General features: G+C 41.4%; 3 protein-coding genes across 17 annotated transcripts in view; 1 reads left to right on the forward strand and 2 right to left on the reverse strand.

Annotated features, from left to right (window-relative positions):
- Nucleotide 1: 1 nt before the first annotated feature.
- On the reverse strand, nt 2-8,487 carry lsm12b (LSM12 homolog b). The gene is made up of 5 exons (XM_086304224.1): nt 8,109-8,487; nt 5,350-5,483; nt 4,596-4,705; nt 2,176-2,302; nt 2-640 (listed from the first exon to the last, which is right to left on the reverse strand). The coding sequence occupies exons 1-5, from the start codon at nt 8,233-8,235 to the stop codon at nt 548-550; spliced, it is 591 nt and encodes a 196-aa protein (XP_086160350.1). The 5' UTR covers nt 8,236-8,487; the 3' UTR covers nt 2-547.
- Nucleotides 8,407-12,731, forward strand: g6pc3 (glucose-6-phosphatase catalytic subunit 3). 4 transcript variants are annotated; one of them, XM_086304218.1, is made up of 6 exons: nt 8,407-8,839; nt 10,292-10,398; nt 10,487-10,595; nt 10,713-10,831; nt 11,368-11,509; nt 11,618-12,731. In XM_086304218.1, exons 1-6 carry the CDS (start codon nt 8,622-8,624, stop codon nt 11,958-11,960), a joined length of 1,038 nt encoding a protein of 345 aa, XP_086160344.1. In that variant the 5' UTR covers nt 8,407-8,621; the 3' UTR covers nt 11,961-12,731. The 4 variants fall into 4 exon arrangements, with proteins under 4 accessions (XP_086160344.1, XP_086160345.1, XP_086160346.1 ...); XM_086304219.1 differs by having other exon boundaries at nt 8,410-8,839; nt 10,505-10,595; XM_086304220.1 differs by lacking the exon at nt 8,407-8,839 and adding an exon at nt 9,017-9,307.
- The window catches only part of tanc2b (tetratricopeptide repeat, ankyrin repeat and coiled-coil containing 2b), a 189,211-nt gene continuing 177,837 nt past the window's right edge, over nt 12,603-23,976 (reverse strand). For 10 of the 12 annotated variants that reach the window (XM_086304207.1, XM_086304201.1, XM_086304204.1 and 7 more), the window contains 6 exons: nt 23,267-23,399; nt 22,374-22,403; nt 21,055-21,146; nt 17,339-17,485; nt 17,077-17,177; nt 12,603-16,913 (listed from right to left, as the gene is read on the reverse strand). In XM_086304207.1, coding sequence (XP_086160333.1) covers nt 14,843-16,913; nt 17,077-17,177; nt 17,339-17,485; nt 21,055-21,146; nt 22,374-22,403; nt 23,267-23,399 — 2,574 coding nt within the window. In that variant the 3' untranslated portion in view covers nt 12,603-14,842. The remainder of the gene's footprint in view (nt 16,914-17,076; nt 17,178-17,338; nt 17,486-21,054; nt 21,147-22,373; nt 22,404-23,266; nt 23,400-23,976) is intronic. The other 2 variants (XM_086304202.1, XM_086304205.1) reach the window with 1 other exon arrangement.

Consider the following 23,976-nt stretch of genomic DNA (forward strand, 5'->3'; position numbering starts at 1 on the left):
GTCAGAATTTTTGTTACTTTTATTTTAGAAAATGTCCTTTAAAGTGTGGCATTTCAAGTCACATTTTGTTTAAAATACAGAAAATACAGACAGTAGAACATGGATACAGCAAAAAAAAAAAAAAAAAGAAAAAAAAAAGAAAAGAAAGGAAACAATGACAGAAAATAAAGCTAACAAGCCTTTCTGACTGCTCTAGTTTTCTCTTTTTTGAAATGGAACTGAAGGCAAAGGAAGGAGGGCGGGAAAAAGAAAAGGCTTCAAGGACAAGAGGGGAGGAGTGGGGGCAGAATGAGACAAGTTAGTTAAGGAAACTATGGTTGGTTTATGGTTCATGTTTAAATTATTCTTTATAAAGTCTAATTTAAGATTTAATCTTTCCTCTTTCTTTTTTTGTCTTTTTCATTTAATGGTATTTTGATCTTCGGGATCCAGGGCCCTCAACGCTCCTCCTGGTGGTCTCCGACTGTGGAGAAGGAATGCCGACTTTGTCTGGCAGTGGGAACAAAACCACCCGCGTCGCCTTCTCCGGCCGACCCGCACCGCCAACTCAAGAAGATAAAGTGGAGTCCTTCTGTGTTTGCTGTGCTTGTGAACGTTGCATGGACTTCTGACTTTCCACGTCTCTAAAATGTTTCTCAACCTGTGAGGGTAAAGCAAAAACAATAAAGAAAACATTATTAATAGATAAAATTCCTATGGTGAGACTTGAACCAGCTATGGTTTACAGATAGAACATAGAGACACCAAATTGACAGAAACGAGACAAATCTGAACTTGTTTCAGCCTGGAAAAACCAAAGATAGGAATAACAACAAAATTGAGTCACAACTGACGTGAAACAAAACAAGTCACCGGCTCCGAGAAGCTCAAACATTTTCCAAATATAAAAAGCAAGTCTTATGACGAATTACTGTTACGGCCCCCCAAACACATGCTTATCTTTAAGTTCCCCTCACTGGGACCATAGCTAAAGTTAATAGCTAAATGAATGTGGTCTTGCTCAATTCAAATCGTGTTTAGCCATGACCATCTGGTACCCATCAACAAAGTGTCTGTCAAGTTCTGGAGTGTGATGGGAATGGGTGTATAAAAACTAGAGAATGAGGCCTGAGGCCACCGAATGCAACACCAATGACTGGCATATTTAAGAAGCTGCTCTCAGCTCCATGGCATAAAAATACACGTGATTTCTGCACAGAGGACCGAAAGCCAGAGATACACACACCCCCCCCCCTTTAACTTTTTTTTTTACCGAAAGTCAAACTCACAAAGTCTCCATATATGAACCTGTGTAAAGTGCTATTAGTGGTTCTCTTGATTGCTCAGGGTGTCTCACAACAGTTCGCTTTCTGTGGTGCCTAACAGCTGGCAGTCAGCTTAAGCTCTCCATCGCTCACCCTGTTGCTGCCATGCAGGTGCTCCAAGGTCCCCATCCCTGTCTGCACCCACCTCCCTCCAGCAGTTGACCTGCAGCTTATTCACTGGTCATCCCCCTTCGAGATGAGACTCTTAAGTTTACGAATGACTGTGCTAAATAATCCTGATAATAGTTTGTAACGATTGAGCAGCTTTATGTGACAGACACACACCTACTGTATACACTTGAATGTGGAAGTCTTACACTGCGTTGGGTGGGGGGGAAAGTGTCTAATCGGGGGAACATTTGCACTTTCCATTTACACCGTTTTCTGTCTGTGCCCAAAACAAGACAGCACAGATTTACAGGCTTGAATTTTCCTAGAAAAGCGATCAAATCGTCAGCGAGGAAGAGGCTAAGAGTGGAACTGAACTCATTCAATAAGAACGATTATATGCCTTCAGGGAATTAGTGACGCATGCTACCAAGAACAGAACATTCAACACAGAGCACAGCGATCACATTTGCATACAACTTCAAAAAACTGTTGTTAAAAATGAAGCATATGGGGCACTCATCACGGACAAAGGTGAAGTAACAGAGGTCGAGGGATTTGCGGATTTATTAGATTAATCCAAACTTGCAAGCATGTGGAGATGAGCACATGCTCACACACAAAAAAGAGGAAAAAAAAAATCAAGTCTGAAAATGCCACTCATCTCTAACCCCCCCAATCAAGTAAAAGCAAAAGCTGAAGACAAAGTCATCATGAAATAAACAGTTACACATGTGAAAATAGAAAGTGTAGTAGTACTTACTATTTTGCGTACATGACTTAAAGCGCTTCCCTCTTTGCCTTTGCAGTTCTCAACCTGGTAAGGCGGTGAGATTATGACGTCGTCCATCACAATAATGTTCTTCTCCTGCCATTTACAGTCTTTGATGCTGTAAAGAAAAGAAAACGACCTTTTAGCCACAGCTGAAAATGCTTTTTTGTTTTCTTTCTGCAAATTTCATACTAGTGTTTATGACATCTATAGCTCTGTTTCTAAGGTAACCAGTTTAAGCAGGTTAAACAAGCAGCACATTTGTCATACGGAGAGTTAACGACCTGAAAGTGAAACCAGAGCCAACAATGGACAGGTTTCACGTTTCTGAGTGAACAATTCTGTGGGGCATCTGGTCTCCTGTGTTTTTGAAAACATTTTAAATCAAAAACTATGTGAGCTGCAAAAAAGATTTTATTCAAAATATGACCTTTGACTAAAGAAGACGGAAAAGGCTCAGACAGGTATCCAATTACAGTCTGATTCAGGGCTAAAACATGGCTGGATCAGATATCTGAAACTTCAGCCTGATTCCTTCATGTCACAAAGTGTAAAAGTTAAATTATCAAGAGGCGCATTCATCTTCATGAATCAGCTCAAAGGGAACAAGATGAAAATACATTTCGGTTTCAATTTACAGATTATAGTAAATTGAAACCGATTTACTCCTAAATCTCAGACATCAATGACTGGGTTTAATACTTTGCATTCCTTTTCCTTTATCACACAACTGAAGGAAATTCTTGCTCGAGTGGGTTAAGATCAGGTTATTGTTGAAATTCAACATCTCTGCCTTCCAACAACTTTCGCTTTGTTTTTGTAGTGCATTCTCAGTAAGTTTCAATTTGCATTGTAAAGCTCTTTCCAGTCAACCTAGCTGCATTTGACTGTCCAAATATTGCTGTTCCTAAACAGGTCTGGCTTTCCCCCCCTTTTTTTGTTCCTTCTTCCCACTAACCTGACCTTGTGACTGATCAACGATCGCCATTTTGCAGCTTGTCACAGAGTATTCTCTCTATGATGGACATATGATGGGGGTGTTTCTTATTGACTATAGAAAGGATCCTGTCATCACCTACCACTGTTCCAGGCTTCTTCTTCTTCTTTTTTTTTTTTTTAAATTGCCAAGCCCAGCAAAGCATCCATCTGTCCCCATTACAATTACAAAGATCGAGATTTGACTCTGCAGCCTAAAGCAGGGCATTAAACACCGTTATGGACTCAGACAAGTGAAGAGCCCACAGACAACTAGTCATTGCTGTTACTTCATCCAACACTGCATGATGGCCAGGAGTAGTTGCTGCACTGTAATCTAGAGTCTATGATCTCTCAGACACGTCGTTCTGGCCTGCATTGACAGCTCCTTTCATCACATGTCGTAGATTCACAGAAACAGCTTCCAAACTCTAAAGCCACGATGATCACCAGACTTTTTACCTGCTTAATTTATAAAAAACTGTGATCAGACTGAAACTAGCCCACTGAAGGAACAATGGGCTGTGAGGTCAGTTCCTTGATCATTAGTATTTCAGTCACTGTGCAAATGTACTGTTTATAAAGTTGGGGAGACCTGCAGTCAGCTAAGACTGAAGAAGTCACTTGGATGAGTGATGAAACGTTTCTCCCGCTGAAAACCAGTCCAGATGAACAGGATCAACTTTTTGGGAAAGCCAAGAGTTATACACCAGTTGTATAAATGTAACTTGAAGCAGGTTTCAGTGTAGCTAAAATTAAAGTTGTCATTGTCCATTCTGTCCAAATAAATACGGTCATAACTGTATCTGAATGCTGGCAAGAGCTTCACTCTGATGCAACTGTGAGGTTACCGGTATTAAACTATCAAGAAAATCCCTGAAAGTTTTGGCAATGGGAGAAAAAAAAAATCTATGTATTTAAAATTCAATCTAATTCTTCAAACAGCAAGTTCACTGGTTTGTTTTCACTGTTGTGTACACATCTGCACAATGTACAGATGTGTACACTGTGAATTTTTCATTTTTAACATGGCTAGAGAAAAAATTATATTAGTTCACATTTCAAACTTTCAAAGTCAGCTTTTTTAAAAGGAAAAAAATGATGTCATTGCTTTCTGTTTTCTAAATAAGCAGCATGATTCTGCTGAACTGTTGGGTTTTCTTTTGAATATTTTACTTCCCTTTTTGACATGACATTAAAAGTCTTTGTTGTTATAATCTCTTTGTAGGATTCAAGATGGTCAGTGAGTGTCCTTCCATTGATTTTGATTGAATGATGAAGATCTTTAAGTGATTTAAGCCACTAGTGGCATAAAATACTCACAAATTAGTGGTCAATGATACATATAGTATGCAGTGAGAAATTTGACCCGATCAGGTGAACATTTACCCCCATCTGACCTGTGAAGTGAATGAACAGTAGCATAAAGTTCTTACGTTTTGTGAATAGTCTGGAATAGCTGTTGGCCCTCCACAGAAACCCCAGCACTGATTGCATAGGCTTGGGACAGCTTGTCCTCTTTTTCTGTCCGTGCTCGATTGGCAAGCTGTAAAGATTAAAACAGAACACACAGCATTTTTTTATTTAATTTTTTTTCTTTAGGCACATCAAATATTTGATCTGAAACAAGAACAGCTTATTCTTTTAACTGCAAAAACTAAATTTCAGGTTCCAATTGTGATTTTAGGTTCAGCACTCCAGCAGTGAACTTGGTTTATATAAAAGTACATTTCACTTTCCCGCATAGGATTACAGAGGCAGTGTTTATATCTCAGCATTTAAACACCCTCGACATGTCTCCATTTATTCACGGCCTCAGTTTGGGCTTACTTTATTTAAGTGGGGGGAGGGAAATAATCTATAAACACTGACTTTTATTTCTGCTGTGTTCCAATTTTCCAAATCAGGGTCTCAATCCTCAGAAGTCTATTTCTAGACCTACTGACGATGCCAGCCCCATTTCACAGCCTCTTCAAAACGCAGCCGAAACGGCAAATGCATTTTGGCCAAAAGAATACAGTATTTCACTGAGGGCCAAGTATTTTTGGAGCATTCAGGCAATCCTCATTGTAAAGTTAGGAGATATCCTGGCCCATTCACCAACAGCGCCTGACACCCACCACACTTGATGTAACCCGAGGCATAAAAACCAATAAATGGTATAAAAAGAAAATAAATTATTGGACTTACCTTGCTAACATTCAGTGATGCTAGAGGGGGTGGAGTCTCAGTGCGGTCATTTATAATGTCCACATCAGAAACATAGGCTAAGTTGATCAGGATGACGTCGTTGAGGTTTGGCTTACCACTGGAGGAAGCACATTCTTTGAAGGCACTTAGGTCAAGGCAAACAACTTTGTGACAGTGAATGACAGAACAAAAATGACTATTATCTGTCCCCTTGAAGAACTTGGGACATTGGTTTTCTGCACAGAGAAGCTCATTATTCAGAGAACACTGGCTGACAAACACTGACAGTGAAAGGTAGTGCCAGTTACAGCATGGGACTACCGAAAGCATTGCTGCCACCTGTAGCATCTATGAATGAATGAAAGAATGAATGGAGACGGCTAAAATGTGTTATGAGAGGAAAAACTGCAAAAAAAAAAAAAAACATGTACTGATCCACAGTCACGAAGCACCCATAACGAGGTCAGCAAACCCAGTATCTACAACTTACCATAACGGCTTTTAGCGAGTGAAATTGCTTTATCACCACTCCACTTTAATTTATTATTACTGCATTGATTTATTTATTACCCGTCATATCAAGTTTATCCAAGTTTTTCAGTGTTTACTTGCTGCTGTTACCATTTTACCTTCTCTTGCTGATTACTGATTGTGAAGCTTATTGTAACAAAGTCTCAAAAAGAGCTACATTACTAAAGTGTTATTATTATTGCTACTTAATACAGGGCTGGCTCGCTCTATGACTGACCGGAAATACACACATTGTTTGGGCTTTAACACTGCCTGTTTGTTATTTATTTAAGTCATAACACATAAAGTTTCCTCTCACTGTACAGTAACTAGTTATAACAACTCTCGGGAAATTTTACTTAAACAGTAAACTGCTGACTTGGGAACTCAAGCGTAACATAAGAACTAGTCAGATTTTTGTTTCGCTCTGGGTTCTATATCACACCAGCAGTTTTCAAATGTTTTGTGCACCTAAGAGCAAACCAACATTTCATGGCACACATGAATTCACATCTGCATAGAACATCCTCCATGCAATCAATTCTTCTTTTGACTATACACTTATGATAGCACGCCTGTAGCAAAATAGCCCTTTTGCACTTTGCAGTAAGTTCTACTCCCATATAGTTTCCCTCCACAGATATTCCAACAAACTGTCTGCCTCTAATTCAAATCGAGTGTGGGTTTAAGTATCCCGTCTTGGAATAATGTTAAGATTAGTCAACTTGTCTTGAAAGATAATACTGTCATTCACAGATAGTCTCTTTTGTATAGGCAGGGGATTGCCCACTCTCTGGTTCACAAAATACAGTGATCCACTGTCCTGTTTTCCTCACCATCTTTTGGGACCTTAGAAGTTCGCTAATTTAGCAAATATAAATTCAACTCATTAAGTTCTAGTGCAGCTGCTTAAATAATAGATGGATCCCACTAAATCCCAAGGCACACCATTTATGAACATTAGATCTAACTGAGCGGTATATGTTTTTTGGCAAACTGATCCATAAAAAAATAAAAAAAAACTTAAGTTATGACTTCTGTTGATGAATAAACCGAATTCTTGCAATAAATACATTGGAAACGACTGTCTGAAAGTCGATAAATACATAAGAAAAGTCATCTGATTTTACACAGGCCTTGCATTCAAACTTAGCATGTGAACATATTACCTCGATTAGTCATACAATACATACAATGCCTGTATGGCTATTGAGCACACTTACACGTTTATAACGTCATTATCACACATTGTAGAGCTGAAAGTAGGTGTCCAGGCGTTTCTACAGCTCAGACAACGTCACAAAGTGTTTTTAGTGTTAAACTAACACTTAGAAAGACCATGACTATCAGCTCTAAGCGCTCCCCACTCTTCATTTGATTTAATCACCTCAAAGTTTGGCCACAATGACGACAACTACACGATAACCTCACGAGTCTGTGCAATTAACTCTATGATCAGAGATAAAGGAACATGATAAGATGCACATTCGCTCACTCACTCATTCACTCACACTGATGGGTGTAGACATGTTCACCAGCAAACTAGTGTTAGTAAGTAAGTTATTACTCCCACCCAAATGACTCATGTTAAAATGAACTGTGGCACAATCACACAATATTTACAGCCCAGCTGATAAGCGTGAGAACGCCAAACCCGTTAATTGAGCTAGCCAGTAGCTGCAGTGTGGGGTTGACCGAAATCTAGCATGCTAACATGCTAAAACCACCCTGATTGTGTAGCGTGGACTCGGAAACCACTTAATCTCTAACTTGTACAAATAATCGTGAGCATCTGCGGCTGATGGCACCACCAACCATGTGAGGTCAATATGTGGACCATCAACACGCGAGACTCTCCCAGTATCAGTTAGCTCGCTAACTAGCAACGGTTGTGCCTGCTGAGAGCACACAGCCATGATGCCTTACGAGGATTCGTTGCCAGATAGTGATCCATGTTGAGGGCTGGCAATACAATGAGTGGATTCAAAACACATGCGCTGCTAGAGCGGCTAACGAGAGGCCAAGAAATTACCAGGCAACCCCAACTAAAGGCTTATACAGACAGAAGATAGATGAGGTGCTATCCGAAACAAGAAAATATATAAAACGGGCAAACGTGTGTGCTTCTGCTAGCACCAATTACGCCTGCGCGGATCACTATTTGCCACATTTCGGTTACCCTACAGGCCCTTGCAGCCAGGCAGGCCAGCAACCCCTCCATCCGCAGCTCGAAACAAACAAAAGGATACTCAGAGTTAACATCTTGGACTGGTAGTCAAACGCGACAACTTCTCCTTGCAGACGTTGGCCCAAGCATGTGACGCATGCGACATGGCTCCCGACGCTAAAATACTCCCCGGGTCCAGGAGCCGCCATCTTCTCCGCCAGGAAACCGGAGCGCCTGCTTTACGTAAAGCGACGCGATGTCGTATGGAGACGAAACCTGAGCGTAACAAAAGTACGTCGATCGTTTCTTCTAATGTGATGAATTATAATTCCTGCCAAATCAAATCTAGTTTAAGTAAAGTTGTGTCATTGAATCACTAACTAAGGTCTTCAACTGCAGAACTACTACGAATACAACTTCTCTCTTCGACGAAGGATGTCGCTTTGTTTCCCATTGAACCGCCTTCCGATGTGCCCCGCCCCCTACCGGATGTAGAGCAGTACTGTGGAATTCATTGTAACACATCAAATAAAGGGCTGTCTTTAGATTTCCATCTACATATCAAAGTGTTTGTACTGGGAGAAGGCAGAAAGGAATGGAGGAGATTTATACCCAAGGCGTCTGGATGGCCGAAGGTCTCCAGCAGAGGACGAAGACTCAGGAGAAATTCTGGCTTACGGTCACTCATATGGGAGACCCTAAAGCAGCCTTTTTGCTCGTCTTTCCTTTTACTTATTTCATCAACAGGAGAGCTGGGGTAGCGGTGCTTTGGATGGCAGCTATATCGGAGTGGTTAAACTTAGTGTTCAAATGGTAAGGCGTTTTAATGAAGCACGATTTGAATATTCCCGTCCATCTTAGTTTTTACACTTACCATTGCGGTTGTATGTCTCATGCTAGCATGTTGTTACATTACATACATAACTTTTTTCACATTAAAATTGTTAATTATATATTCAAGACCGCCTGCACATGTTCATTTTTTCCAGTTTAAACAAATAAAAATAATTTTAGTTTAGTCTTTGCTTCCGGTACAGCAAAGTAGTACAACCCTGTATTAGTCCGACGTGAAACAGAAATGAGCGGAACCTTTGGGACCGTTCAATGGAATTTTCCCCACAAACAGCCTGGAGTGTAACAAGAAAAGTGACGAAAAGAAACGGAAATTAAAAACAAGAAGTAACCATATAACATAAATTTGACCAAAATTTTCAACGGATTAAATTTTAGGGAAGCAACGATATAGATGGATAATAACAAAGTTATAAAATGCTTCACAAGGTGAGATAGGAAACAGCAAATAAAACGTTTAATAAGAAATAAAAATTAAACAACATAAGGTATATGAATACTGAGAACGCAAAGATAAACGGGAGAATTAAAGACCGAAAATAAATAAATTAAAAAATGATTACTAAAAGAAGCAAATACGAATATAAAATAAAGCAAATATGAGAGACAACAAAGTGGTAACACGAAGTGGAAAGAATGCTCGTAAAACGTCTCTTTAAGAAATTTAAAAGATTATAATGAGCTAAATCTCCTCAGGCAGATTGTACCAGAGAAAGGGTGTCCTGACAGAAAAAGCCTGAACACATTTGGTTTCCAGCTGAGATTATGGGGTGGCCAGAGCAGCCTTAGCTGAGGACCTCAAGATCTGAAATATACTTTGGTGCGATCCTGCATACTAATAACATTGTTGTTACAATGTTATTACAAATACATTTTTTTCATTATAATAAATGCACTTACATTATACCATTAAAAACTTGAAATAAAACAAGATAAATTTAAGGAAAACATGCAAAAGACAGAGGAACATGCATAGAAAAAATGAAGCCCCAAATCCTCAACAATTAAGGAAAAAAAAAAGGAAAAATACAAAAGACATTACAAATGTACCAAGTAGAGAAACAATACAACTAAACTACTATGGACATAATATAGATTTTTAAAAGCCATGTATTATTTTGATTTAGATATTTCTGATTACACTAATTATTTTCTGCGAGTGTTCATGGAGAGGTATAGAGAAGCCAAATATAATACAGTAAGGAACTTTGAACTAAATAAGATTCAGTAAAGTAAAAAGAAGAATGAAGAGTAAATATGTAGAGGCTTTTGGAGAAAAAAAAAGTCTTAGATTCAACAAGTTAAAAACTGTATTAAATGTAGTAAAATATAGTGAAGCCATGACCTTGAATGTATTTGTGTTATTTGGGGTGTGTGTAAATGTATTTATATATTATATTTATTTTTAATCAGGTTGCTGTTTGGAGAGAGGCCATTCTGGTGGATCGGTGAATCGCGTCTTTTTGTCAACAAGCAACCGAAAATTCACCAGTTTCCGTCCACCTGTGAAACAGGCCCAGGTTAGAAGTTGTCTTAGAAAAATAGACTGTGTCTGAGTCATAGCCAATGTCCTTAAATCATCAAACATTCAGATCTCCAACTCCAAAGTTGGCATCTGTTTCTCAGGCAGTCCGTCTGGACATGCGATGGTGACAGCAGCAGTCTGGTGGGTCATTGTGTCCTCGCTGGGGTCCTTTCTGTACTCCCGTTCTCACAGGTACGTCCCTGTTTAAGCTAAATCCAGTGCAGTATGCTGCTTTGGCTCTAAAAATGCACAAAACTGCTGCACATTGGAACTACTTTTAAACAAATCTCTCCTTTTCTGAATCCGGAGTGTTCTCTTATCAGCTGCTCCCTACGTCCTCTATGTGGTGATGCTTGTTGCAGTTGGAATCTCCAGGATCTTTATCCTCGCACACTTTCCTCATCAGGTCATTGCTGGCTCCATTACAGGTCTGAATACATATTATGCAAAAATCATATTTCTGAAAAAGGCGGGGCACTTTATAAAAAGTATATTAAAAGCCAAATGCAGTGATCTCCAAAGTGTAAAAGCCATTTTTGTTTGATATATGATCACAGCTGCAAATCATACAGGTTTAAATTCAAAATACACTAAATATTTTCACTGACTGACTCTAATGGATTACAGGCAAGAATGTTTAAGACCTAGATTGTGTAAATATGCAGCTGTGCTGCAGAATGTGATTTGCTGAAATGATTGATGCCCCTCCTAAAACAGGTGTCCTCTGAATCAAAGCATTGGTTGCTCCAAAACATTATTCAGTGTTAATATTTCTAACACAGATGTAGAACTAGTGCACTCCATCATCACTTGTGCTGGTTTTTGAGCTGCTTGCTATCAACTATCTGTGCAATTCTACAGGATTTTTGTAGTTCCCAAAAAAGAATTTCATAATTGGATTTGTCAGACCCATAGGGTAGTTTTCCCATGTGTGCAGCTTAATCTGATGAAATGCTCTTGTCAGGTTTCATTCTGGGGATTGTCCTGAGCTGCAGAGTACCAGAAGGTCGCCCCCTGCTGTTCTTCTTTAGTTTAAGCTTTGGGCTGCTGTTCGGAGCTCTGATGCTCCATGCTGGATTAAAGCAGCTGGGAATTGACCTCTCCTGGTGAGTTACTCTATTACATTAATGTTTAATCAGTGAGTCTGATCAGTATATATTGTGATAATATAAAGGGACTTCCTTCCATGACCGGTCATGTTTTTGATTCAACAGGTCTATTGCTTTGGCCAAGAAATGGTGCAGCCATGCAGAATGGATTCGTTTGGACACAGCCCCATTCTCCTCTCTCACCCGAGACTGTGGGGCCCTGTTGGGTTTGGGGCTGGCACAGTACTGGAAGCCTGGTGGATGGTCTCTACCTTGGGCTCCCAGAGCTTTGTCTATGGCTGTATCATCCATGGGTCTTTACCACGTGAATCGTCTACCGCTCCCGGTCCGACCACTGGGCCTTTTCTACAGCCTGTTCTTTGTCAAATTCGTCCTAGTGCCTCTGATCGTTATGGTACTTGTGCCTGGGCTGGTACACCTATTAACATTCAAAAAAAAGAAAGACTAGAAGAGTTCCTCCACACATGATGTGCACCTTAAACACCTCCCAAAACTGGAGTTTCCTTCAGAGTTTGTATAAACACATTTAATGTTTAATGTTCGCTGCGTTTCAGAACCATTTTGATGAGTATGGGTTAAGTTTAATTTTCACGTCTTAAAATTCACTAAACAATGGCCTTTTATCCAGTCTGTGACCTGTGTTTTTCCTCTTATTTGATGATTTTAAAAGTGCCGGTATTGAGACATTGTGGCGTAAAGTATGTCTCTAGTGAATCTAGTGCAATCATAAGTGTTGTAAATACTACAGTATTTTTGCTAAATATCGACTTTATTGGGAAAAGTGCAACTTTGTTTATGTGCATTTTGTGTTGTTTGAATCTTTACGAGTCAAAGATTGTTACCGAGGTTTAAAACCTCAGATTTGCGACTAGTGAAAGGCAAAGAATTTGAACATTGTGCAGATGTCTGATGCTCAGTTTTGTGTTATTGCTTTGTGACCGAAAAACTTGAAAGCTACATTCCTATGTTATTCCCAAATCAGCAAAAAAATAAATGATTGACATGCAGGGCGTGTTTCAGTTGGTAACCATTTATAAATATGTTCTCCTTTTTTCCAATACATATGTTCGACTGTACAGATTACAATCAGTTATCATGAGATAAAAACACATTCTTTTTTATTGTTTTTAATTAAACTTCACAGCGATCTGAAAGCTCACATTTACAGACAAGAGAACTCTGCTCAGCAAGCAAATATGTTAAAATAAAATAAAAAGAACTTTTTTGTCTGGCGTGGTTGAGGGAAAATGACAAGGATAAGTTCGGGGGATAGCAGTCTCCTCATCTTAATCCAAACGTTGTACCACACACACACCAGAGACACTGCTATACATGTTTCTGCTTGAGGTCATGGAAAGAATAGAACATGCATCAGACTATTTACAGCGAACTAATATACACAGATAGCTTGAAACCATACACCCTCAAATAACCTCAACTTAAAAAGTCCTGTTTAAATTAAGTATAATACAGTTTATACCTTCATTTCTGTAAAGTTAAGTAGGGCTTCTCTCCAGTAGCAGGTGAAACTGAGGACAACTGTCTCCATTTATTCTTTATCAGACATCCAAAATAAAATGTTACAGACAAATAGTCTATAATCATTCCCACATATATAAATTACTTCAATATTTTCATTATTCATCATCTCTATGACTCAAATTACAGAGCTCCTGGATACTGAAATCTCAGGCTTTTGTTGTTGCAGTAGGTTCGATTTATTTAGAAGACGTGTGCCAGTGGACATGGTGTCAAAACCAGTGATTTAGAGTTCGAGGAATATATTTTTATGAGGTGGAGTTACTTAAGTATGATTTGCCTCTCTAAACAGACAAACTATCTAACAAACCTGAACTGGACAGAGTGAAATATCTGAGCCAATACATACCTCTTGTGCTAGAAAGTTTATATATCATCCCAGATTCTGAACATTGTCACTCACCACTGCATTGCAATTCACATAATAAGTGTCTGTCGTAGTCTGGTTAGCACTGATCAGCGATCTGACGGATCACACGCCCACTTTCACTTACTCCTAATGTAACAATCGTAACAACAAAGTAAGTAAAATACATAAAGTGCACCATTAGTTAAGACCTTGTCAGGCATTTTAGTGCAGAAGTGGCTGAATAAAAATGCATTATGATTTAAAAGAAATCATAAAAACAATGCAGAAGAAAGGGAAAGGTTGGTAACAGTGGTTGTGTATGCATTTGCTTGCTTTTAGTCGCTGAGTACTTTCCACCATCGCTCACACAGAGGAGGGACAGAGGCAAACTTTGATTTTGATTTTTCTGCCATTTGATAAAAGCACCCAACTGAGTGAAAGACAAGTTGCAGCCAAAATAATTTGCTATTATTGCCTGACAGACAATACATATTTAATTACTGTGATTATCGACTGATATCATTTAAAAGAGGGTGAAGATTTGTTGCTCTTCTGCTTTCTCCTTAAACTCTTTTGGTTTGCTGATAGAGCAAAATATGTTGTGAAGATGTTGCTGGGGAAGTGGGAATGATAACTTTATCATTTTCTAACTAATCTATCAAAAAATAATCTGCAGGTTGACACATTCGCTTGCATTATATTATAGCAAAATTCTTTTTATTTTGACACAACAGAGGTAACTTCATCAGTCAAAGTTTGTCTGTGTCCCTTGTCCACCGGTCGGTTTTCCACATCCGTATGACTTGCAGTGTGACACAGAGGCAGGGTTAACAGAATAAAATTCAAAATGCAAACTATGTTTTGTTTTCTTTTTATGTACAATATATAACTTAATTATAAATATTGTCATTTTTCTCTAAGTACTGAGTTGTTGAGCCATTTGTATTTTCTGAGCAATGTACAGTATTGAACATATAATATTGTATTACATAGAATAGAGCCTACTAGCAACCTTGGTTAAGAGCACACTTTGAAAGAACAGAAGATGGATACAGAGTCCACAAGTAGAGTCCGATGGGTAGTACTTTCACTCTTGGAGTCCCACCTGATGTGGTCACACGTGGGGACAATGTGCCACGTGTCGGAAGTGAACTGGTCTCTGATTTAGATTAGAACTTGCGATCCTCCTGTTATCCTACCTGTTTGCAGATTATGATATTGAAAGAATCACTTCTCATCGTTATGTTTTTCATATAAGATAATGTCTAATACCCTAAAGTGTGTTTGTTGGCTTTGTGGTTTTCTTTCTCTAGTGAGTTCGTTGAGATGAGTTCGTCCATGACACACACACACCCCATCACATCTTCTGTCGAGCTAAATATTTTTTACTCTCTCAGTTCCACTAACAAGCCCAGTCCAACCATCCAATCACAGACAGGCCATCACACATTCGACTCCACAAATGGTCTCTTTGGTTTGATGGGGGAGGTGGGGCCTTGGGTCCGGGAGTCACGCGAGAGCTGTCGGTACATGTTGTCCTGGTAGGCCTGTGCCACGGGCAGAGTCCTCGCCACCTTCACGTCTGGGTAGGTGGGCACCTGGCTGACCCGTTCCAGGATGTCCCCACTGCCACGGGAGCCATTGGCCAGCTTTCCCAGAGAGGGGGGCTGAGTCTGGGAGTAGTAATCCTCTTCTAACAGGTGTCCGTTTTGGGCGTTGTTGGTCTTGTTGTAGTAGGCGATATTACCCAGTGAGGCGGGGGGACTGTAGGTGGAACCTTGCTGGACCAGCTGACCGGGGGAGGTGGGGCTGATGGCAGAGTCCATAGATGTCATTGCCCTGGACCGTGAGGGCTGATGCAGGTACTGCTGAGTCCGAGCCGTCTTGTCTATGATCCCCATAAAAGGCGTATTGCGGGAGCGAGTGGTCTCTCCCTGATACAACCCCCCACCACCCTGGGAGGGAGAAATGGGAGAGATGTCATCACAGGTGCGCTCGTATGTGGCTTGTAAGGGAATCTCCATCTGCTGAATGGAAGAGGAAGGCCTGAAACCCGGGGCTAAATTCGAGGTGGATCCAGTTGAGATGTTGTTGCTGGAAGGTGAGAATCGAAGGCCTACACTCTGAGAATGGATGAGAGGCCTAGGGGTGGGCACATGCTGCTTCATTTCAGTAGTATTGGCACTCACAGGGCGTCTAACCATATGGGGGATCTCGGGAGAGCCCAGCTGGCAGGGGGGCATAGCATTGGCACGCTCAAGAACGTGTTCAGAGACTGGGTAGTAGGCGGCTGACTGGCTGCGGCTTATCTGAGGTGTCTGGCTGTAACGGATGCCCCCTGGGCCCCCACTGCTGGCGCGGTAGGCAGAGGAGGGGCGCTGGGGTAGCTCATCCTTCAACAGGCTCGACTCCATAACCCCTCCTCGGCCGCCGTGCTGACAGAGGGCCCCAGAACTGAGGCTGGCCTGGACTTGGGACATTGACCGTCCATCCAGTGAGGGTTGGTACACCAAGCGGCTCTCTACATCCACTGAACCCCCTTGATAGCGACCACCCATGGAGTGGCCCATCTGGCCACCATAACTACTATTTCCCATTACGTTGCTGGGCTGGTTTGTGCGGACTATTTGGGCTATGGAAGGCTGCAGACGGAGGCCTTGGGCTTGGTGGTGTTGTGAGGATAAAGAGGGCTGCGAACTCAGCTGGAAAGAACGTTGGCTGCTCATCTTGGAGAGGGGAGATTTGGGTCTTCCAGGAAGCTGCTCTGTCTGATAGCGCACAGGTGACCCAGACTGAGACCTGTACAGACAAACACTTTCTAATGGTGGACTGGCTCTATACTGAGCAGCCCGACGTAAAGGGGAAGGCGGTGGGCTCTGGTGATCCATCCCCTGACCCCCGGTACCCATAGGAGGTGGGCTGAAGCGGTAGGATGGCTGGTGTACTGGGGAGGTGTGAGGGGGACTGTGTCTGTAATGGGAGTTCTGATGTGTTGGAGAGAGGGAGGGTGACGTGGGCTGGTAGGAGCCCCGAGTTGGGGAGGACATGGAGGAAGAGGTGGGGTGGTATTCATAGGGCTGGCCCATGGGTGAGCCTCCAGCCAAGTAAATCTGATCTGGATGTGTGGGGGAGAGGGGTGGACTCTGAATTATAGGAAGGCTGGAGGGATTTGAGAGGGACTCAGGTGGGGGCAGACCCATCGACATAGCTTCCAGCTCCTGCTCCAGGTAGTCCTCATCCTCAAACAAGTCCTGTACGGGCTCCATGTCTTCCAGACGGGGCTCTGGTGGAGGGGGGAGAGGCATGGACAGAGACAGGGACTCCTCCTCTTCTGGGGGAGGTGTAGGAGGGGGTGAGGGAGGAGGCTCCAGCTCCAGGTCCTGCTGCTGGTGCTCCTCCTGGTTAAGTTGGTGGCATTCCTCTTCCACCCTCTGGAGCAGCCGCTGGATTTCTCTGTTATTGGGGCACTGCTTTATGGCTTCATTCAGGTCCTCTAAGGCTTCAGGAAATTGTCTAAAATAATAGAAAATAAATAAAATAAATAAAGTAAATTACGCAAAACTGTAAAATCTGGGGGAGGAATATAGAGATCCTTTAAAAAGGAAGACCACGGAGAAAGGGGTAAGGAAAAAGGAAAGCATTCTTCTGATCTGTACAAGGATAAAAATGAGTGTACCTGCTGCTACGCTTGGCGCGTGCCCTGGCGTAGTATGCCTCATAAGATTTTGGTTTCAGTTCGAGCGCTTTAGTAGCAAATTCCTCAGCCATCCCAAAGTCCTGGAGAGATTAAGCACAGGAGAAGAATAATGAACACTACAGAACAGTGAGAGAAATTGACATGTGGCCAATAGTATCATTAACCATCAAAGGCTTTAGTAACATCCTTCAGTTTTAACAATTTAGTGTTTTTCACTGTTGCTGCTTTTCTGCTGACTTACGTTCATTTTCCTTCGACATCGGGACAGGTTGAGGAAGAGCGATACTTTGAGTTCCCTGAATGTCTTAAGGTCCTCGCTGAAGCCTTCGCGTGGAAACTTTTTGAGAGCGTACTGATAACGCTGTGCAGCCTCCTTCACCTTCCCCTTCTGTTGGACAAATACAAAAAGATACATCTGGCTTATCCTTCATTTATGATATATACAGTGGGGCAAAAAAGTATTTAGTTAGCCACCGATTGTGCAAGTTCCCCCACTTAAAATGATGACAGAGGTCAGTAATTTGCACCAGAGGTACACTTCAACTGTGAGAGACAGAATGTGAAAAAAAAATCCATGAATTCACATGGTAGGATTTGTAAAGAATTTATTCGTAAATTAGGGTGGAAAATAAGTATTTGGTCACCTCAAACAAGGAAAATCTCTGGCTCTCACAGACCTGTAACGTCTTCTGTAAGAAGTTTTTCTGTCCCCCACTCGTTACCTGTATGAATGGCACCTGTTTGAACTCATCATCTGTATAAAAGACACCTGTCCACAGCCTCAAACAGTCAGACTCCAAACTCCGCCATGACCAAGACCAAAGAGCTTTCGAAGGACACCAGGAAAAGTATTGTAGACCTGCACCAGACTGGGAAGAGTGAATCTACAATAGGCAAGCAGCTTGGTGTGAAAAAATCAACTGTGGGAGCAATCATCAGAAAATGGAAGACATACAAGACCACTGATAATCTCCCTCGATCTGGGGCTCCACGCAAGATCTCATCCCGTGGGGTCAGAATGATCATGAGAACGGTGGGCAAAGATCCCAGAACCACACGGGGGGACCTGGTGAATGACCTGCAGAGAGCTGGGACCAAAGTAACAAAGGTCACCATCAGTAACACACTACAACGGCAGGGAATCAAATCCCGCAGTGCCAGACGTGTTCCGCTGCTGAAGCCAGTGCATGTCCAGGCCCGTCTGAAGTTTGCCAGAGAGCACATGGATGATACAGCAGAGGATTGGGAGAATGTCATGTGGTCAGATGAAACCAAAGTAGAACTTTTTGGTATAAACTCAACTCGTCGTGTTTGGAGGAAGAAGAATACTGAGTTGCATCCCAAGAACACCATACCTACTGTGAAGCATGGGGGTGGAAACATCATGCTATGGGGCTGTTTTTCTGCCAAGGGGACAGGACAACTGATCCGTGTTAAGGACAGAATGAATGGGGCCATGTATCGTGAGATTTTGAGCCAAAACCTCCTTCCATCAGTGAGAACTTTGAAGATGAAACGAGGCTGGGTCTTCCAACATGACAATGATCCAAAACACACCGCCCGGGCAACAAAGGAGTGGCTCCGTAAGAAGCATTTGAAAGTCCTGGAGTGGCCTAGCCAGTCTCCAGAACTCAACCCCATAGAAAATCTGTGGCGGGAGTTGAAAGTCCGTGTTGCTCGGCGACAGCCCCAAAACATCACTGCTCTCGAGAAGATCTGCATGGAGGAATGGGCCAAAATACCAGCTACTGTGTGTGCAAACCTGGTAAAGACCTATAGTAAACGTTTGACCTCTGTTATTGCCAACAAAGGTTATGTTACAAAGTATTGAGTTGTATTTTTGTTATTGACCAAATACTTATTTTCCACCCTGATTTATGAATAAATTCTTTACAAATCCTACCATGTGGATTCATGGATTTTTTTTTCACATTCTGTCTCTCACAGTTGAAGTGTACCTCTGGTGCAAATTACTGACCTCTGTCATCATTTTAAGTGGGGGAACTTGCACAATCGGTGGCTGACTAAATACTTTTTTGCCCCACTGTATACACACACACACACACACACATACACACATATATATTAGGGGTGGGGGAAAAAATCGATACTGTGTAGTATCGTGATATTTTGTTTGCTAATAATGTATCGATACAGGGACAGCAGAAATCGATATTTTGTTACAAAAAAAGTTTTTGTGGACTGGAACTGACTTCAGAGCATGTTGATCAGCTCCTTTTTCTGAGCAAGAATCCTGACATTCCTTCACTGTCCAAATGTGTTTAACTTGTTTTTTGGCAGCAATAAACATTACAGTTTACTTATTTTAATTTAAGACATGTTTTATTTTAATTAAGTTTAAAACTTTTTTATTTAATGTAAAATTATATTTTGTTTTAATTTACTTTCAAGTTCACTAATTAACCTACCAAACATGTATTTGGACTGTGCAAAGAAGTACCCACACAGGATAACATGAAAACTTCATATTCTTCAGATATTTGATGTTTCAGCTGGTAACCATTTATTTTCCACCCAATACATGATTACAATCAGTTATTTTGAATCAGGAACTTTCTTGTACGGAGCCAGCTGGACTAATCACTGCACCCAAATTCCAAAATCATTTTTTCCAAGTACTGTTGCAGTGCTATTCATCCATCTGGATGGTTTTGTTGTGAATTGCCAAGTTTTGTAGAATAGACAGAATAGAAGATTTCTACCTTCTTAAAATACATTTAGTTTCTTTCCAGAAACCAAACAACAAATAAATAAATTGCACCAAGTCAAATCGTCTAATACATTTTGGTGTAAGCTGTTTTATGTAGGAGCTATTTTCTTTTTAATAAACTACAATGACCAGCCAGAAGAAGCATGCAGCTAGCCGGCATTACAGTCAAGCATCTGAGCGGTTTCCCCAAACAAAACTGCTCTCGATTTATTTTGAGAAACTGATTTCTGGAAAGAGACATTTCTGCTAAGTTATTTTTTTAGCATTGTTTCCACTTTTAGCACCGTAAGCTGGGTCCTCTTTAATTCCATTTATTTTAAGTGAAAGAAAAGATCATTACAGCAAATAGCCAATGCAAATTTTCCCCGACATGATCAGGAGTTGAAGAACCATAAAGAGCACGTAGGCACTTCATCTTCTATTCTAAACCAGATATTATGATGTCATCATTTTTCCCAACCACCTAAAAAGAGGTTTAAAATACCCACTTGTAACACCTTATAAGAACATAGTGTGATTTTAATTTCCCAATGATATGTATTTTATATCCACAAAACTTATGCCCAATATATTTTTGCACCATAATATTCTCTAGCGACTACATCACAGGCTAAAATAGTCCATTTGTACCGTTTAAGCACCTATAACACATTAGAAAATACTGGTGGGCTACCCCTCACCCTCCAAGCAGATGGATCTATGATATTAATTTGAAAATCCAAGATGGCGTCTTTCTCAAGTTATCGCGTTCACAGTATTTTCAGAAAACTCTGTGACCTTGACACTCAAGTCAAGGTCACAGACAGTCAAACACACCTATGATGTTTGAGAAGATGTATCTATAGTATTCCTTTGAAACTCCTACGTCATTTCATTCTCGTGTTCACAAAGATGGGGGATAGGCATGTACTAGCTTCCAAAATTGGGCAACGTGCACCAAAACAATCTAGATGGATAAATTGCAAAATATCTAATTAGCCATATAAATTCATTTGTGGACAAACACTACTGAGATCTTATTTAAATAATGTCTTTGGCTTTATGAATATTCTAATATGGATATGATTTATAGCCAGATATGCGACACAAAGATCAGAATTTTTCAATGGGAGTTTATGACTTTACCAAAAAGGCATCTTTAAACTTGCATATAAAGGATATCCATAACCCATCTTTCATTCACAGTATGAAATCTGAGCTGCTGAGTGCACAGCCTGTTCTCTGACCTTGTAGAAACTGTCTCCTTCCTCGATGAGTTTGCTGAGTAAGATGTTCATGATGTCGGGTTTGGAGGTGGCCATAGCCCACGTGGCTGGACCTGTGTGACAAAGGGGGGAGCAGATGAAAGAAAGACACGCAGTAATAAGCAGAGAGAAGGAGCAGGAGGAGAAAGAGGAGAGGAGCGACTGGGAGTCACAGTACACACAACAATAATAACAGGAATGAGGACAACAGTCAAAATGGAGGAATGGAAGAGAAAAGACAGGCAATCCACTGCAGAGGAAAGATTACGAAAAAATAAATAAAAAACTATCCTGACACCTCGAGAGCACTGTCACCATCGTGACATCATGCCTGGGTCAAATGCCATTTGCCAATAATTTTTTAAAAGTGCTTATTTGTCGTACAAAAATTAGCATTGTCATTGTTGTGAAAAGTGGCTTTTTATTTTGTTTTTTTAACAATTAATTATATAATATCTGCAAATATGTTTTGGCCCAGGCAACCTAGTGTAGATGTGTATACAGAGAAATTAAATCAAAGCATACTGTCATGACTTTCTACTAAGACACAGTTTCTGTCTTGTTAAGAAGTGCAGGTGTACAGTAATTCACAGACGTGATTAAAAAGCAAGAAAATCAAACGGGGGAAAAAAAACTAACAGGGGAAAAAAATGATTGAGAAATCAAACACAATCCCTTGACTGAAACGGTCTTTGTTGTATCTGCGCAACAGCAATCCTTGACACATGTGCACACACCACAGAGATGAAAAGGAGGAGGATTTAGCACAAGGAGACAGAGGGGCAGTTACGGGAAAAACAAAAGAGGCAAGCAGGAGGGATAAAACGGGGCTCTGCAGGCGTGAGCTGTCCCCTGAACTGGTGGTGAGGGTGGGAATGCTGCTGCCTGGCCTAGCTGACACTGACAAAACGTCTGGAGGATGGTTTATCACTGCAGTCTGTGGTGGCGGTGGCACAGAGGTATTACAAATACATGCAGTGACGCTAAATCACTACCACGCAAGAGTTACTGTGGGCTTCCGTCATGCATCTGTGGGATGGAGGGTCAACACCTTGATACGACGTCACAGGCTGGAGGCTGGGCATGCTGTCATTAACCAACGTTAGCATCTACCTCTAGGCAATCCCGACTGCGTCTCTGTCAGTGCTAATACCTTTGCATGTTATTATTTGTCAGTTTGGGAAGGTTTTTGGTAGCTAAGCTCGCCTGCCGACACTTAGGACGACACAGACAACACAGAGAGAGGAGATAGAGCTGTCAAAATGCCTGGTAGGGTGAGAAGTCGACAGCCTTGGCTTTACCTCGGGGCCGACTGGGCAGCGTCTGACATCCTGGGGCCGGAGAGAGAGGCGGGGGGATAGGAGTAAGAGGGGAAGAGGAGGGAGGTCATGAGCAAGGGATGGAGTGTAAGTAGGAAGGGGAGGGCAGGATTGCAGGGAAACAGGGGTGTGGGAGTGCGTAGGAATGAGAGGAAAGAAAGAGATAGAAACAGCAGGAGGGTGAAAGAGAAGAGAGGTGATGATGGTGGAGGAGGAAGAGAAGTGAGAAAAGGAATACAAGCAGCAGTGAGAAGCGGAGATAAGTGCCTCAGCAAAAAGATACAAAAGAAAAAAACAAAAAGAAACCACCACAAGCGCTAATAACAACCTGTCTCTGAGCAACCGCAGAGGAATCGAGAGAGGGGACGTGATTGTGAGAGAAACAGGGAGATAGCGTGAGCGATAGAGACAAACAGAGGCGCTGAGAGAACATGACAGAGAGAGAGAAAGCAAAACAACACAACAGCAACAGTAGTACAATAAAAAGAAACACATCAGAGCCATAAATAGCTGTGGAGAAGCAGCACCAGGGGGGTGGGATGGCATACAGTAGCAGGAAGTTGTTTATGCTACATGGAGACACAAACCTGAATCCATGGCTTATTACACTGGAGTACTACAGTGCTCTATAATGACCAGCAGGAAGTGTGTACACAATCATCTTGTGAATTCTCCTTTTATAGTCTTTCATGCAGCTCATGCTTAAACGCCGATGCATGACCTTTTCAGCCAAAATACAATCTCCAATTGTATCTTATTTCACAGCAGGCAAATAATGCTGTTATGTGGTGCTACAGAACAAAGGTGCTGCACTTAAGAGTCCCTCGTCTGTTTGCTAAATAATAGGTTCTTTAATTCTGTCAACTTGCTCTTACCTATCTTGGCTCCTTTCTTTAGCAGGGCGACTACCACGGATGTGTTTCTGCAGCCCACTGCTCTGTCCAGAGGACGCATCCCGCTGTAGTCTACGTGCTCTATCATGGCCCCATGGTCCACCAAGAACTGGACCTGGAGAGACAAAGAAAATGGAATGAATGAGCGAAAAAGAGAAGGACAGAGAGACATATCATCCAGGATTCCAAAGCCTCTCTTGTACATTACGCCAACAAAGGAACAGTGATGAACCAGCAACGGGGGCCATGGTTGGCCAAGGAGTCTCTGATGCACGTGAGAAGTGAAGGCTGGTGTGGTCTGATCCAGCAAGACGAGTTACTGTAGGTCAAATTGCTGATAGTTATTATTATTATTATTATGTATGACCATTTGGGAGGTCTTTATCAGTAAAGGTAATGTTGTAGAACTTGTGAAAATATACTTAAAAGTCAAAATTTGGTGCTTTCCTTAAAATGTTTGAAATATGCCCAGTGAGGCCGGATTAGGGTCTTTGCCAGGCCCATTCTGGCCCCTTGGCCTTATGTTTGACACCTCTGTCTATAAAAAAGAAATCATACTACTCTATAGCTTACCATAGAAATAGCTAAGCTAGTTACAAATTTGCTAAATCAATGTCAGCAATATAAAAACCTGCTCAGACACATACGAGCTACGTATGGGTGTCGTATATGCATTCCTTTGGTTTCCACAT

This window comes from Aulonocara sp. 'chitande type north' Nkhata Bay, linkage group LG8 (assembly GCF_057382095.1).
Source record: "Aulonocara sp. 'chitande type north' Nkhata Bay isolate Kocher_YH1m ecotype deep benthic linkage group LG8, A_spYH_male_GT1.1, whole genome shotgun sequence".
Classification (NCBI taxonomy): Eukaryota; Metazoa; Chordata; class Actinopteri; order Cichliformes; family Cichlidae; genus Aulonocara; species Aulonocara sp. 'chitande type north' Nkhata Bay.

What these genes read in the sequence shown, in the direction of transcription:
- lsm12b (XM_086304224.1), bottom strand. Translation starts at nt 8,235, where the DNA reads ATGGCGGCTCCTGGACCCGGGGAGTATTTTAGCGTCGGGAGCCATGTC. An exon ending in GTCCAAGATGTTAACTCTGA is followed by an intron (nt 5,484 to 8,108) that starts GTATCCTTTTGT and finishes GTGCCTTCAAAG; the next exon opens with AATGTGCTTCCTCCAGTGGT. An exon ending in TAAGTCATGTACGCAAAATA is followed by an intron (nt 641 to 2,175) that starts GTAAGTACTACT and finishes TTACCCTCACAG; the next exon opens with GTTGAGAAACATTTTAGAGA.
- g6pc3 (XM_086304218.1), top strand. Translation starts at nt 8,622, where the DNA reads ATGGAGGAGATTTATACCCAAGGCGTCTGGATGGCCGAAGGTCTCCAG. An exon ending in TTAAACTTAGTGTTCAAATG is followed by an intron (nt 8,840 to 10,291) that starts GTAAGGCGTTTT and finishes ATTTTTAATCAG; the next exon opens with GTTGCTGTTTGGAGAGAGGC. An exon ending in CACCTGTGAAACAGGCCCAG is followed by an intron (nt 10,399 to 10,486) that starts GTTAGAAGTTGT and finishes CCAACTCCAAAG; the next exon opens with TTGGCATCTGTTTCTCAGGC.